Genomic DNA, 13,993 nt, shown 5'->3' with positions numbered 1-13,993 from the left:
AACAGAAAGACTAACATCCGCAGTCCCTTGTGTCGTCAAAGAAGCATTATCAATGTTTCCACAAGCTGACCATGCTACCCACACTTTACAAAGAAGGAACTGCAGATGCTGGTTTACATAAAAGGACACAAAGTGCTGGAGTAACTCAATGGGTCAGGCGGCATCTCTGAAGAACATGGATTGGCGGCGCTGAGCAGGAGCCTTCTTCTGAAGTAGGGTCTCGACCCGCAACGTCACCAATCCAGGTTCTCCAGAGATGCTGCCTGATCCACTCACCTACCTTCATGTGAGCTTTGCCTTTCAAATTCAAGCCAATAGGTTTTGTTTAGTTAAATATATTTATTTGAATTGTGAAATCTTCATCAAAATAAATAAACAAACAAGACCAGATTTCCATACGTCCATTCATAGATGGCAGTGCTATCTGATGTAGAATGGTATAGTATACGTAAATACTCCAGCAAAAGTGTAGCATCAGAAACTGAAAGATGTAAATGAAAATGAGAGAGTGAAATAAAATACAGTGAAAGGCTGGGATAGATTGGATGTGGAGAGGATGTTTCTACTAGTGGGAGAGTCTAGGACCAGAGGTCATAGCATCAGAATTAAAGGACGTTCTTTTAGGAAGGAGATGAGGAGAAATTTATTTTGTCCGTGGGTGGTGAATCGGTACAATTCTTTGCCACAGAAGACTGTGGAGGCAAAGTCAGTGGATATTTTTAAGGAAGAGATAGACTGATAGATTCTTGATTAGTTCGGGTGTCAGAGGTTATGGGGAGAAGGCAGGAGAATGGGGTTAGGAAGGAGAGATAGATCAGCCATGATTAAATGGCAGAGTAGACTTGATGGGCCGAATGGACTAATTCTACTGCTGCGAGGTTAATTCCCGGGATGGCGGGACTGTCATATGTTGATAGAATGGAGCGGCTGGGCTTGTATACTCTGGAATTTAGAAGGATGAGAGGGCATCTTATTGAAACATATAAGATTATTAAGGGTTTGGACATGCTAGAGGCAGGAAACATGTTCCCGATGTTGGGGGAGTCCAGAACCAGGGGCCACAGTTTAAGAATAAGGGGTAAGCCATTTAGAAAGGAGATGAGTAAAAGCTATTTCACACAGAGAGTTGTGAGTCTGTGGAATTATCTGCCTCAGAAGGCAGTGGAGGCCGATTCTCTGGATGCTTTCAAGAGAGAGCTAGATAGGGCTCTTAAAGATAGCGGAGTCAGGGGATATGGGGAGAAGGCAGGAACGGGGTACTGATTGTGGATGATCAGCCATGATCACTGACTCGAAGGGCCGAATGGCCTATTCCTGCACCTACTGCCTATTGTCTATTCCCCCCTCATGACCTTACTAAAGAAGCTTTGAACCAGTGAGATACTAACCTTCCTCTAGTTCATCAAGGCTGCTGACCTTCCCAAGTCCATCAATGTTGAAGATTAGGCGGACTCCCTGGGGAAGGTTGACGTTATCGGACAGGGTCCGGGTCAGGTCGGCGAGCAGAGCCTCGAAGGAGCGGAAGCGGTCACCGGAGATGGCGTAGACGATGCCCTTGAAGTAGCGATCGCCGTTGCGGTAGAAGCGGACCTTCTTGGCTTTCTTCTCGGTGGTGAGGGCCTGCAAGGTGCGCGTGCGGTAGAAGCTGCAGTGGGCGCTGTGGGTGGGGCTGGGCAGGCCGTTCATCCTGGTGCCCTTGGAGTAGCGAGACTTGTCCCGCTCGTCAAAGTGGCCAAAATCCAGCTCTTTGTCTTGGAACATGCTTCAGTCAACTGCACAGAGTGGTAGACCAACAGACCTGAAACACAACAAGGGTCATTGAGATCTAGAAAACATCCCGCCTTCAGCCTCCAAATGTCCCTGTGACTACTGTCATGTGTCCCTGATAGGACAAAGGAATTCTTGCTTTGCTTCAGCACAACAGAACATAGTAGGCATTGACTATCAAAACACATGAATAAATAAACTGATTAGTAACCAGGTCATTACACCAAGCAGATCAGTACACCAATTTACACCACTTCCCGTCCATCAAGAACATGTTAAATGGGCAGATGTTGGTATAAACCGAAGATAGAAACAAAATACTGGAGTAACTCAGCGGGACAGGCAGCATCTCATAAGGTCATAAGGAATGGGAGTAGAATTAGGCCATTCGGCCCACCAGATCTACTCCGCCATTCAATCATGGCTGATCTATCTCTCCCTCCTAACCCCATTCTCCTGCCTCCTCCCCATAACCTCTGACACCCGTCCTAATCAAGAATCTATCTCTGGTGAAAAGGAATAGGTGACATTCTGGGTCGGAACCTTTCAGTCTGAAGTCCCGCTGAGTTATTCCAGTATCTTGTGTCTAAGAACATGTTAAAGTTGGGTAAGGGTCATTGGACCTAATCCTATTCACCCATGATGTCCAATTACTTGTGTAAGAAAGAACTGCAGATGCTGGTTTACACCGAAGACCAATACAAAATGCTGCGGTAACTCAACGGCACAGGCAGCAACTCTGGAGAGAAGGAAAAGGTGACGTTCTGGGTCGGGACCTTTCAGTCTGAAGAAGGGTTCCGACCCGATCCTTTTCTCCAGAGATGCTGCCTGACCCACTGAGTTACTCCAGTTTTTTGTGTCCATGTCAATTTACTTGATCCATCCCAAAAATAGATGAACGTTAGAGTCATAGAGTGACCTCGGCCCATCGGCCCATCTTGCCCACACCGGCCAACAATGTCCCAGCTACACTAGTCCCACTTGCCTGCGCTTGGTCCATATCCCTCCAAACCTGTCCTATCCATGTACCTGTGTTCAAAAAGGAACTGCAGATGCTGGAATATCGAAGGTACACAAAATTGCTGGGGAAACTCAGCGGGTGCAGCAGCACCTATGACCCAGTCTGAAGAAGGGTTTCGGCCCGAAACGTCGCCTATTTCCTTCGCTCCATAGATGCTGCTGCAACCGCTGAGTTTCCCCAGCAATTTTGTGTACCTATCCATGTACCTGTCTGTTTCTTAAAGGATGGGATAGTCCCAGCCTCAACTACCTCCTCTGGCAGCTTGTTCCGTAAACCCACCACCACCATTACGCATTCAGAAGTCTAATATGGTCCATACATTAAGAAAAAAATTATCACCTAACTCAATAACTACAATAGGCTGGAATTAGTAAGATGGCTGATCTACCTCTCCCTCCTAACCCCATTCTCCTGCCTTCTCCCCATAACCTCTGACACCTGTACTGATCAAGAATCTATCTATCTCTGCCTTAAAAGTATCCACTGACTTGGCTTTCACATCCTTCTGTGACAAAGAATTCCACAGATTCACCCACCCTCTGACTCAAGAAATTTCTCCTCATCTTCTTCCTAAAAGAACGTCCTTTAATTCTGTGGCTGTGACCTCTGGTCCTAGACTCTCCCACTAGTGGAAACATCCTCTCCACATCCACCCTATCCAGGCCTTTCATTATTCTGTATGATGACACACAGGTGATAGAGTCGCTGCCTCACAGCACCAGAGACCCAGAAACGAGTTCATCCGCTCTCCCTGTGAACGCGTAGGTTTTCTCCGGGTGCTCCAGTTTCCTCCCACATCCTAAAGAAGTGCAGTTTCGGAAGTTAATTGGCTATGGTAAAAATTGCCCCCTTGTGCGTGCAGGATAGCACCAGTGTACGGAGTGAACAATGGTCGGCCCTGACTCGGTGGGCCGAAGGGCCTGTTCCAGTCCACGCTGTATCTCTAAAGTCTAAAGTATGGCTTTTTGAGTCGGCGGCTCCTAATATATCTCTTCGATGGTTGGGAGGTCAGTACCCATGATGGATTGGCCGATGTCCACCATTCTCTGTTACCGCCTTCATTCCCGAGTGCTCTTCTGGACATTTGTCTAACTTTCTTTGTGTTGGATGGAACTGCAGATGCTGGCTTAAACCAAAGATAGACACAAAAAGCTGGAATAACTCAGCGGGTCAGACAGCATCTCTGGAGAAAAGGACCAGGCATAGTCACCAGAGATGCCTTTTCTCCAGAGATGCCGTCCGACCGGCTGAGTAACTCCAGCTTTTTGTGTCTATCTAACTTTTTTAAATCATTTTCAAATTTAAAGAAAAACTTCTTTGTTCTACCCTGCAAAATGTTATTTTGCGATTGAGAAAATTACAATTAACTCAATGGCTGGTGGGGAGATAAATTGGGGGGTGGGGGGGGGGAAAGGTTCTTTCTAAGTGGTTTTGCTGTTGCGATGAAAGTGCAGAATTGAATGCGTGACAGGACTGAATCTCAGAGTGAATCTTAGACTCAATTTTCAAACCTCAGGGAATTGGAGCAATCCATAATCCAATCTCCAAGCACTCTAGAGTATACCCGTCACATCCCCACCCACACTAGCCAGTCTAACATTACAATATCTCACATCTCTGATTCACCAACATTCATAAATAATTATTCACAGGACAATCAGGGACATCTTTGAATACGGAGACACATCTGTACCCAGCATCCAGCATCCATTTATTCCCAAGATAGACACTAAAAGCTGGAGTAACTCAGCGGGACAAAACATCTTGAGAGAAGGAATGGGTGACGCTTTGAGTAGAGACCCTTCTCCAGTCTGAAGAAGGGTCTCGACCCAAAACGTCACCCATTCCTTCTCTCCAGAGATGCTGCCTATACCATTGAGTTACTCCAGCATTTTGGTTCTATCTTTGGTTTAAACAAGCATCTGCAGTTCCTTCCCATCCAGTTGCGCCTCACGCTGGCTCGGCAAGGCCAGCGGCATAATCAAGGACGAGTCGCACCCTGGCCACTCCCTCTTCTCCCATATAGGCAAGAGGGTACAAAAGTGTGAAAACGCACACCTCCAGATTCAGGGACAGTTTCTTCCCAGCCGCTAGCTATCTCATTGGAGGCCGTCGGACAATCTTTGATTGGACTTTATCTTGCACTAAACGTTATTCCCTTTATCATGTGTCTGTACACTGTGGATGACTCGATTGTAATCATGTTTCGTCTTTCCGCTGACTGGTTAGCACGCAACAAAAGCTTTTCACTGTACCTCGATACATGTGACAATAAACTAAACTCAACAATTATTGGACATATGGGCACACATTTCCTAATAAACATAGACAATAAACTAACTACACATCTTGAAGATGTGCGCAATACAAAATATTGTATGTTCATCTCCCTCCATGGATGCTGCCTGACCATCTGAGTTTCCCCAGATGTTTGAGTTCCAGCATCTGCAGTCCCTTTGTGTCTCCAAAAAGGTTTCAACCCTGAGTTTTATCCTATACAACACATTAATCTGGACACAGAATTGCTCTCTCCAAAACAAAACGCCATTTCATGAAAAGTATCTATTACAGTAATCCCAATTTAGCAAAAAAAAAACCTTCATTTATTGTCCAGCCCCGAGGGCATTGGGTATATTTCACAGCACTGAGCAAGGAAGGCGGCAATTTGAAGTCAATTCCTTGGAGCACAGGAGGATGAGGGGTGATCTTATAGGGGTGCACAAAATCATGGGATCTCCAATGTTAAATACCCTCTCCTGTGCTCCCTCATCCCGCCCATTGCTCTCACTATCCTGCCCCCTCCCACTTCCACCTATATTCTTCCCAGATGGACATTTCACTCATCTTATGTCTCTTTTTCATCTCTAGCCTTTGTCATTTACTCCACCCATCAACCCCTGTATCCATCCATCACTCGCTAGGCTTTGGTCCCCCCCCACCCACACTGCTCTTTTCCAGCTTTCTTGCCCCAACTACAATCAGTCTGAAGATCCCCACAGATCACTAATTGGATTTTATTGGAACAGAATACCCTTCTAACATTCCAGTGTCAATTCATAGTGAAAGGTTGGATAATTAGTGAATTGGAAGCACAACTGTGGTCTTCCACTCACCAAACATGCAAAACGATATTCTGGGCGATATTACTTCCCATCTAAACTGGAAATGTTGGCCATAAGGTCATGCGACGTGATAACAGGTTCTTTGGCCCAACTTGCACAGGTCGACCAACATGTCACATCTACACTAGTCCTACCTGGCTGCTTTGGGCCCATATCCCTCTAAACCATACCAACCTCAAACCTATAGAGTGGTGAAAGGCCTGGATAGAGTGGATGTGGAGAGATAGATTCTTGATCAGTACGGGTGTCAGGGGTTTTAGGGGAGTGGGGGCTTAGGAGGGAGAGATAGATCAGCCATGATTGAATGGCGGAGTAGACTAGATGGGCCGAATGGCCTAATTCTGCTCCTATCACGTGTGAACTTGTGAAGAGATTGAACTTTTTTTCACCTTACATCACAGTGAGGAATGTGGAGACGTCACTGAGGTGGATGTTCATGTTAAAATGTGTTTTGTGTGTTCTGTTGCTTTTTATTTGTATGACTGACTTGGCAAATGAAATTCCTCGTATGTTGCAAAATATACTTGGCTAATAAAGTATTATTGTATTGTATTACTTGTAGACTTATGAAGCCTATTTTATCCATGCACCTATCCAAATGTTTCTTTACATGTTGTGATAGTCCCTGCCACAACTACCTCCTCCGGGACCTCATTCCGTACACCCACCACCCTTTGTGTAAAAAATAATTTCAACTTTGTCTGGGATTTCCTTTTTATATATATTAAAAAAAAGCAAAGAAGCAGATGCTAAAAATCCTGAAATAAAAACAGAACCTTGAAAACACTCAGCATCTGCGGAGGGAGAAAGTTGACATTTCATACAAGAGTCAAGAGTGTTTTATTGTCACATGTCCCAGACTGAACAATTACATTCATATGAATGACGCCTCAGAATAGAAAGGGGGAAATCAGTGTTAATAATATCCAGATAACCAAAACATCATCATTATTTCTTCCCACCAATAATGGATTGTGTGTAGTTCTGGTCATCACACTAAAAGAAGAAAGTATTTAAACCAGGGTGGATGCAGATAAGATTCACAAGGATGTTACCTGGATAGAGTATGTAGACACAAGGAACTGCAGATGCTTGTTTACGAAGAAGACACAAAGGTCCAGAATAACTCTGCGGGTCAGGCAGCATCTCTGGAGAACGTGTTCTAACTATGGGCGCTGTCTGTACTGAGTTTGTACGCTCTCCCCGTGACCTGCGTGGGTTTTCTCCGGGTGCTCCGGTTTCCTCCCACACCCCAAAGACGTGCACAGGTTTGTAGGCTAATTGGGTTGGTAATATTGTAAATTGTCCCTAGTGGGTGTAGGATAGCGTTAGTGTGCGGGGTGATCGCTGGTCGGCGCGGACTCGGTGGGCCGAAGGGCCTGCTTCCTCACTGTATCACTAAACATGGATAGGCAACATTTTTGGGTCGGGACCCTTCTTCAGACTGATTCAATGTGGAGATTTTGGAGTGGAGCTAGAGAAGGTAGACACAAGGAACCGCAGATGCTGGTTTGCAAAACAAGACACAAAGTGCTGGACTATAGATTGCATGATTGTCAAGAAAGTGTTTAATCATGTAGGAGTGAACGGCAGATGCTGGTTTAAACTGAAGATAGACACAAAATGTTGGAGTAACTCAGCGGGACAGGCAGCATCTCTGGAGAGAAGGAATGGGTGACGTTTCGGGTCGAGACCCTTCTTCAGTCTGATCGTGCTCTAGGGGCTAGTGGAATCAAGGGATATGGGGAGAAGGCAGGCACGGGTTACTGATTGTGGATGATCAGCCATGATCACAAGGAATGGTGGTGCTGGCTCGAAGGGCCAAATGGCCTACTCCTGCACCTATTTCCTATGTTTCTGTGTTTCTGTCACCCATTCCTTCTCTCCAGGGATGCTGCCTGACCCGCTGAGTTACTCCAGCATTTTGTGTCTATCTGGTGTTTCATTGTCAAATGTACCAAAAAAGGAACAACGAACTTCTTACTTGCAGCAGCTCAAGAGGCCTCTGAACACCACGTAGAGATAATATATAATAAGCAAAAACGCAATAAATTCAATGAATGATTCAGAAAACTGCTGCATCTTTCAACTTGTGGTCAGGTGAAATAAATAGACTTCAATCCACAGCAAGATTTCATGGACAAGTCAAGAGTGTTTTATTGTCATGTGTCTCAGATGGAACAATGAAATTCTTACTTGCAGCAGCACAGCAGAACATGTATCATAGTGCTCTGTAAATAATACAATAAACAAGGGGAAAAAAGTTATTATATATATATATCTATTATTATATAAAACTCTCGCCCCAGATTCCGAAACGGAACTCCGTCCGGCTGCCTGCCTGCCTTTCGATTCGTTCCCGCCGTGCGATGTCACAATGCCCGATGCTCGCAGACGTCCAATCGCGATGCCCGAGACTCGCAGACGTCCAATCGGAATGGATCCATTTACATGTACGGCTTCCGGCCTGGCTTCCGGCCACATTTCTTCCATTGATTCCCTGCAACTCCAAAACCAGACGCAGAATCGCCGACATCTTTTCCATTTCGGTAGAGATTTCACTTTTCTTTCTAAGTATCCGCTCCTCATTACATTCCGTCGTGTTTAAGTACACGTTTTTAATCAAATCCTTCCCCCCCCCCCCCCAAATATTTCAAAACTAAACTGGCTTCTCACTCATAGATTCAGCTTCAGCACCAGCCCCTGCTGAACGTTCCATCGTGTGATGTCACAATGCCCAATGCTCACAGATGTCCAATCGGAATGGATTCATTTACATATGCCTTTGCAGGAGCCCAAGCCCATGGTGAACGTTCCATCGTGTGATGTCACAATGCCCAATGCTCAAATACATTGTTGCCATAGAGAGGGAGTACAGAGAAGGTTCACCAGACTGATTCCTGGGATGTCAGAACTTTCAAATGAAGAAAGACTGGATAGACTCGCCTTGTACTCACTAGATTTTAGAAGATTGAGGGGGTATCTTATAGAAACGCTTAAAATTCTTAAGGGGTTGGACAGGCTAGATGCAGGAAGATTGTTCCGGATGTTGGGGAAGACCAGAACAAGGGGTCAAAGTTTAAGGATAAGGGGGAACGCTGAATCGCCGACATCTTTTCCATTTTGGTAGAGATTTCACTTTTCTTTCTAAGTATCCGTTCCTCATTACATTTCGACGTGTTTAAGTGTACGTTTTTAATCAAATCCTAACCCCCCCCCCCCCCCCCCCCAATATTTCAAAACTAAACTGGCTTCACACCCACAGAAGCTTCACCAGCCCCAGCCCCTGCTGAGCGTTCCATCGTGTGATGTCACAATGCCCAATGCTCAAAGACATCGTTGCCATAGAGAGGGATTACAGAGAAGGTTCACCAGGCTGATTCCTGTTATGTCAGAACTTTCACCACTTAAAAGTGTAATGCCCCAACGCAAAAGTGTAATGCCTCCTCCCCCCCCCCCACCCCCCCCAGTTTTTGAAATAAAAACTGGCTTCTCACCCATACAAGCAGCCATTTCGGTAGACATTTCACTTTCCCTTCCAGCTATCCACTCCTCATTACATTTCGTTATGTTTATGTCCATTTTTTTCATTAAAACCTTCTCCTCCCCCCCCCCCCCCCCTCACTCATTTTGTCGCCTCCTGCTGGCCAGCGACCATAACGGCTGCTGGCGCCCGCAGCAAACCCTCACGCAACGCCATTTAAAAACGGCCTTTCGGGAACGGCTCTACTTCGAGGACCACGTCTCCCGTGGGGGCTGCGGGTAGGCAACGGCTGCGTTGGGGCATTACACTTTTAAGGCTCTGTGTGTGGGGATGCTTCGTGTGTGTGATGCCGCCCCGCCACCCTCCCCCTCCCCCCCCCCCCCCCCGCGTTGCCGAGATGAACCCGACTTCGACGACTTCAAGATACGCTATTTTAAGACGGCCGGAACCTGACTTCGACGACCACGTCTCTGCTGGGGGCTACAGGTAGGGAACGGTCTTTATACACTTTTCCAACTCTGTGTGTGGGGGTGGTTAGTGTGTGTGATGCCGCCCCCCACCCCCCCCCCAGTGGGGGCTACGGGTAGGGAACGGCTGCGTTGGCTAAAGGGATCAGGGGTTATGGAGAGAAGGCAGGTACATCACTCCCCCTACCGCTCCCTCCCTCCCCACTCTTCCACTTCCCTCCCCCTTCCTCTCCACTCTCCCTCCCCACTCTTTCCCCTCTCTCCCCCACCCCTCTCCCTCCTCCCCATCTTCCCCATCTTCCCTCCCCGAAATCTCTCTCCCCATCTCTCACCCCCTACCCCGCTCTCCTTTCCCTCCCAAATCTATCCCGTTTCCTCCTCCTCCTCTCCCCTCCCTCCCCTCTTCTCAACCCCCCACCCCCCCGCAAACGCCGTTGGGGAAACAGACCCAACGGGTCTGCACTTGGTCTAGTATAATGTAAAGGTCTCGACCCAAACCGTTACCCACCCACACATGGAGGTGGGAGATTGCAACCTTCACGTGGTTCGCCCTTTCGACGAATGCAATCAACCTGGCGTGCACAATCAAATAAGATCAAGTAGTAAAGGTTGTCCTACAACTTAAGCATGTGCTCGACATACGCAAGAAGAAGAAGACCCACTCCTTCTCCCCAGATGCTGCCTGGCCTGCTGAGTATGTCTATCTTTGATTGTGTGTGTGTGTGTCTGTGTGCAGACAGACATACATATACACACACACGCGCGTGCATGCTTGCACACATATATGTACATATACACATACATGTATGGACGTGTGCATGTGTGTATGTATGTACGTACACACACACACACACTATCACCAGTGCAGAGAGACCCACTTACTTCCAAATGACCATTAAAACCTCAAACATATAATGTGGTGCTGTGGATCCACAGAGACACTGCTCACTGAGATGTGGGCAATGTCAGGCTAATGCACTATAGGAGGGAGGGAGATAATGATGGGGGGGGGAGGAGGGGGGAGAGATCGGAGGAGGGGCGGGAAATGAAATGGGTGTAGTGGGGAGATGAGATTGGGGAAGATGAGGATGGGGGGACTGCAGAGGGGGGAGAGATGGGGGGGAGATGAGATGGGGAGGGAGGGAGAGATGGGGAGGAGGAGATGAGATGGGGGAGGGGGAGATGAGATGGGGAGGGGGGGATATGAGGGGGGAGGGGGAGGATATGAGGAGGGGGAGGGATGGAGATGAGATGGGGAGGGGAGAGATGGGGAGGGGAGAGATGAGATGGGGGAGGGGAGAGATGAGATGGGGGAGGGGGATGATATGAGGATGGGGATGGGCGGAGATGAGGATGGGGGAGGAGGGGGAGAGATGGGGGAGGAGTGGGAGATGAGATGGGGAGGGGGGAGATGAGGATGGGGAGGAATGGGAGATGAGATGGGGATGGGGGAGGGGCAGAGATGAGGATGGGGAGGGGAGGGAGATGAGGATGGGGAGGGGAGGGAGATGAGGATGGGATAGACATGGGGAGGAGTGGGAGATGAGATGGGGGAGGGGAAAGTGAGGGGGGGGGTGGAAGTGGGGGTGGGGTGAGAGAGAGAGATGGAGATTGGGGGGGGGGGAATTCTGTTTTGAGGTAGGAGCCACGGTAACACCGATGAAGAGGCATGCAAGAGATGACCTGCACGACACCAAATGTGACACAGACAGACAGACAGGCGGGGGAGGTACAACTAGTCCCTATATGACATCATCCAGTCTTTACAACAAAAAAAATCACTGCCTCAACGGTATTTATTCCAGCCCCTGACAGACCTTAAAAATTAACCAAATAGTGAAACAGGATTACATATATATGTGTGTGTGTGTGTGTGTGTGTGTGTGTGTGTGTGTGTGTGTGTGTGGGGGGGGGGGGGGGGGGGGTTAGTCCTTGTCCGAGCAGAAACCTCCAACACTAACGGCAATTCTGACCTCATGTCTCTTTAGGTAACACAAGGATTTGAGGAGTGGCTATTCCTTGCAATGAAGACTGCATATATATAGCAGTTACACAGCAGTTTTATAAATGATGTCTTTTCTTTCAACCCTCCCGTTATACCCACTATATATATATATATATATATATAGTGGGTATAACGGGAGGGTTGAAAGAAAAGACATCATTTATAAAACTGCTGTGTAACGGTGGGGAATAAGCAGAGCGCAGAGCAAGACTCACACTTGTTAACAAAAGAGGCGACCAATGAAGCATTAAAAAGCCCCGCGAACAGTTCCTGTCAAAGACGCACTAACAAAGGGATTACGTGGATACGGTTTATCAGACGCCGGCTTGGTCCAGAAAGAAAGATGTGACTTTCACTTATAAAGGCGGATGATGCAAGATTAGATACAATTCCTCTTACAATTATGTAACATAAAATAAAGAGTTGAAAGGCGGGGGAGAGAGAGGGAGAGAGTGTCATTGTTCCCAATTGCCACAATGGGCTGAATGGGAAATGTATCATTTTAATAGATACACTCGCAAAATAAAACACGGCGTTTTAAAACACCAGCCGTCTGCAAGGGAGCACGGCTTTGCTTTGTGGAAAACAGAATTTGGGGGGGAAATCTCACCGTCTCCATGAATCAATTCACATCGTGTCAATTTCTGTACTGCAGAACAGCAATCCCCAGCTCGATTTAAAAAAAAAAGAGTTACAGCAACAGTGTTCACACACCGTTACTCGCACGGAGAAATATACACATTACACATTTCCCCCTCATCCTGTCTTTTCATTCTTTGTTAATGCAAAGAAGCAACTCACCAGAAACTGTGTATGGTAGGTGGGGTGTGGGTGGATGCAGGCAGGCAGGCAGAGAGAGAGAGAGGGAGAGACAATTCAAGTCTGCTTTTGTTGTCTACGTTCCGGCAGCCAGACCCTCCACCGAGCAAGAGAATGATTCTCCGGGTCCTAGCGCGAGTTAGGTTGGTCTGAAACAACCCAGTCCATCCCAGGGGGTTCTTTATCCAATGCAAAACCCCACGCAGGCGTTCCCTCTACGAGAGGGTGGGGAGGGAGGGGGGTGGCAATTTGCTTAATATACACATCAAGCAGGAACACTCAAACAAGCCCACAGACCAATATAAACAAAGGAAACACATTGTGCACACACAAATTTGCATACATGTATCCCTTCTTTATAGCCTCTTCCAATGCCAACAATAGACCATTGTGGGCTCCACCTTTCCTTTGGTCATCGGTGCGGGCTCTGATTTGTTCTGAACCTTTTTACGCTTTTCCCTCTCCCCTGACTCTCAGTACGTCCAGGTTCAGGAACAGCTCCTTCCCCACAGCCATCAGGCTATTAAACTCGCCACCAAACAGACTCTGAAATATAACAAAGTGTTTAAGAAGGAACTGCAGATGCTGGAAAATCGAAGGTAGACAAAAGTGCTGGAGAAACTCAGCGGGTGCAGCAGCATCTATGGAGCGAAGGAAATAGGCAACGTTTCGGGACGAAACGTTGCCTATTTCCTTCGCTCCATAGATGCTGCTGCGCCCGCTGAGTTTCTCCAGCACTTTTGTCTACCTTCTGAACTGTAACAGCCTAGTGCACTTTCTCTGCTTATTTGAGTGTATATTGAACTGAACTGTTCTGTGTTTTTGCTTACAATATCCTGTTGTGCTGCAGCAAGCAAGAATGTCATTGTCCTATAGCAAAAGGATTTGAGTATAGGAGCAGGGAGGTTCTACTGCAGTTGTACAGGGTCTTGGTGAGACCACACCTGGAGTATTGCGTACAGTTTTGGTCTCCAAATCTGAGGAAGGACATTATTGCCATAGAGGGAGTACAGAGAAGGTTCACCAGACTGATTCCTGGGATGTCAGGACTTTCATATGAAGAAAGACTGGATAGACTCGGCTTGTACTCGCTAGAATTTAGGAGAATGAGGGGGGATCGTATAGAAACTTGCAAAATTCTTAAGGGGTTGGACAGGCTAGATGCAGGAAGATTGTTCCCGATGTTGAGGAAGTCCAGGACAAGGGGTCACAGCTTAAGGATAGAGGGGAAATCTTTTAGGACCGATATGAGAAAAACATTTTTCACACATAGAGTGGTGAATCTCTGGAACTCTCTGCCACAGAAGG

General features: G+C 47.2%; 1 protein-coding gene across 4 annotated transcripts in view; it reads right to left on the bottom strand.

Annotated features, from left to right (window-relative positions):
• Positions 1-12,820, bottom strand: part of dcx (doublecortin) — a 149,172-nt gene extending 136,352 nt beyond the window's left edge. Inside the window, exons 1-2 of one of the 4 annotated variants that reach the window (XM_033030800.1) lie at positions 12,668-12,820; positions 1,389-1,798 (exon numbers count right to left, since the gene is read on the bottom strand). In XM_033030800.1, the coding sequence (XP_032886691.1) occupies positions 1,389-1,761 (373 nt within the window). In that variant the 5' untranslated portion in view covers positions 1,762-1,798; positions 12,668-12,820. The remainder of the gene's footprint in view (positions 1-1,388; positions 1,799-12,667) is intronic. The other 3 variants (XM_033030798.1, XM_033030799.1, XM_033030797.1) reach the window with 3 other exon arrangements.
• Between the last annotated feature and the right edge of the window lie 1,173 nt (positions 12,821-13,993).

This window comes from Amblyraja radiata, chromosome 12 (assembly GCF_010909765.2).
Source record: "Amblyraja radiata isolate CabotCenter1 chromosome 12, sAmbRad1.1.pri, whole genome shotgun sequence".
Classification (NCBI taxonomy): domain Eukaryota; kingdom Metazoa; phylum Chordata; class Chondrichthyes; order Rajiformes; family Rajidae; genus Amblyraja; species Amblyraja radiata.
The sequence above is the reverse complement of the archived record's forward strand: the minus strand, read 5'-3'. Positions and strand labels throughout refer to the sequence as shown.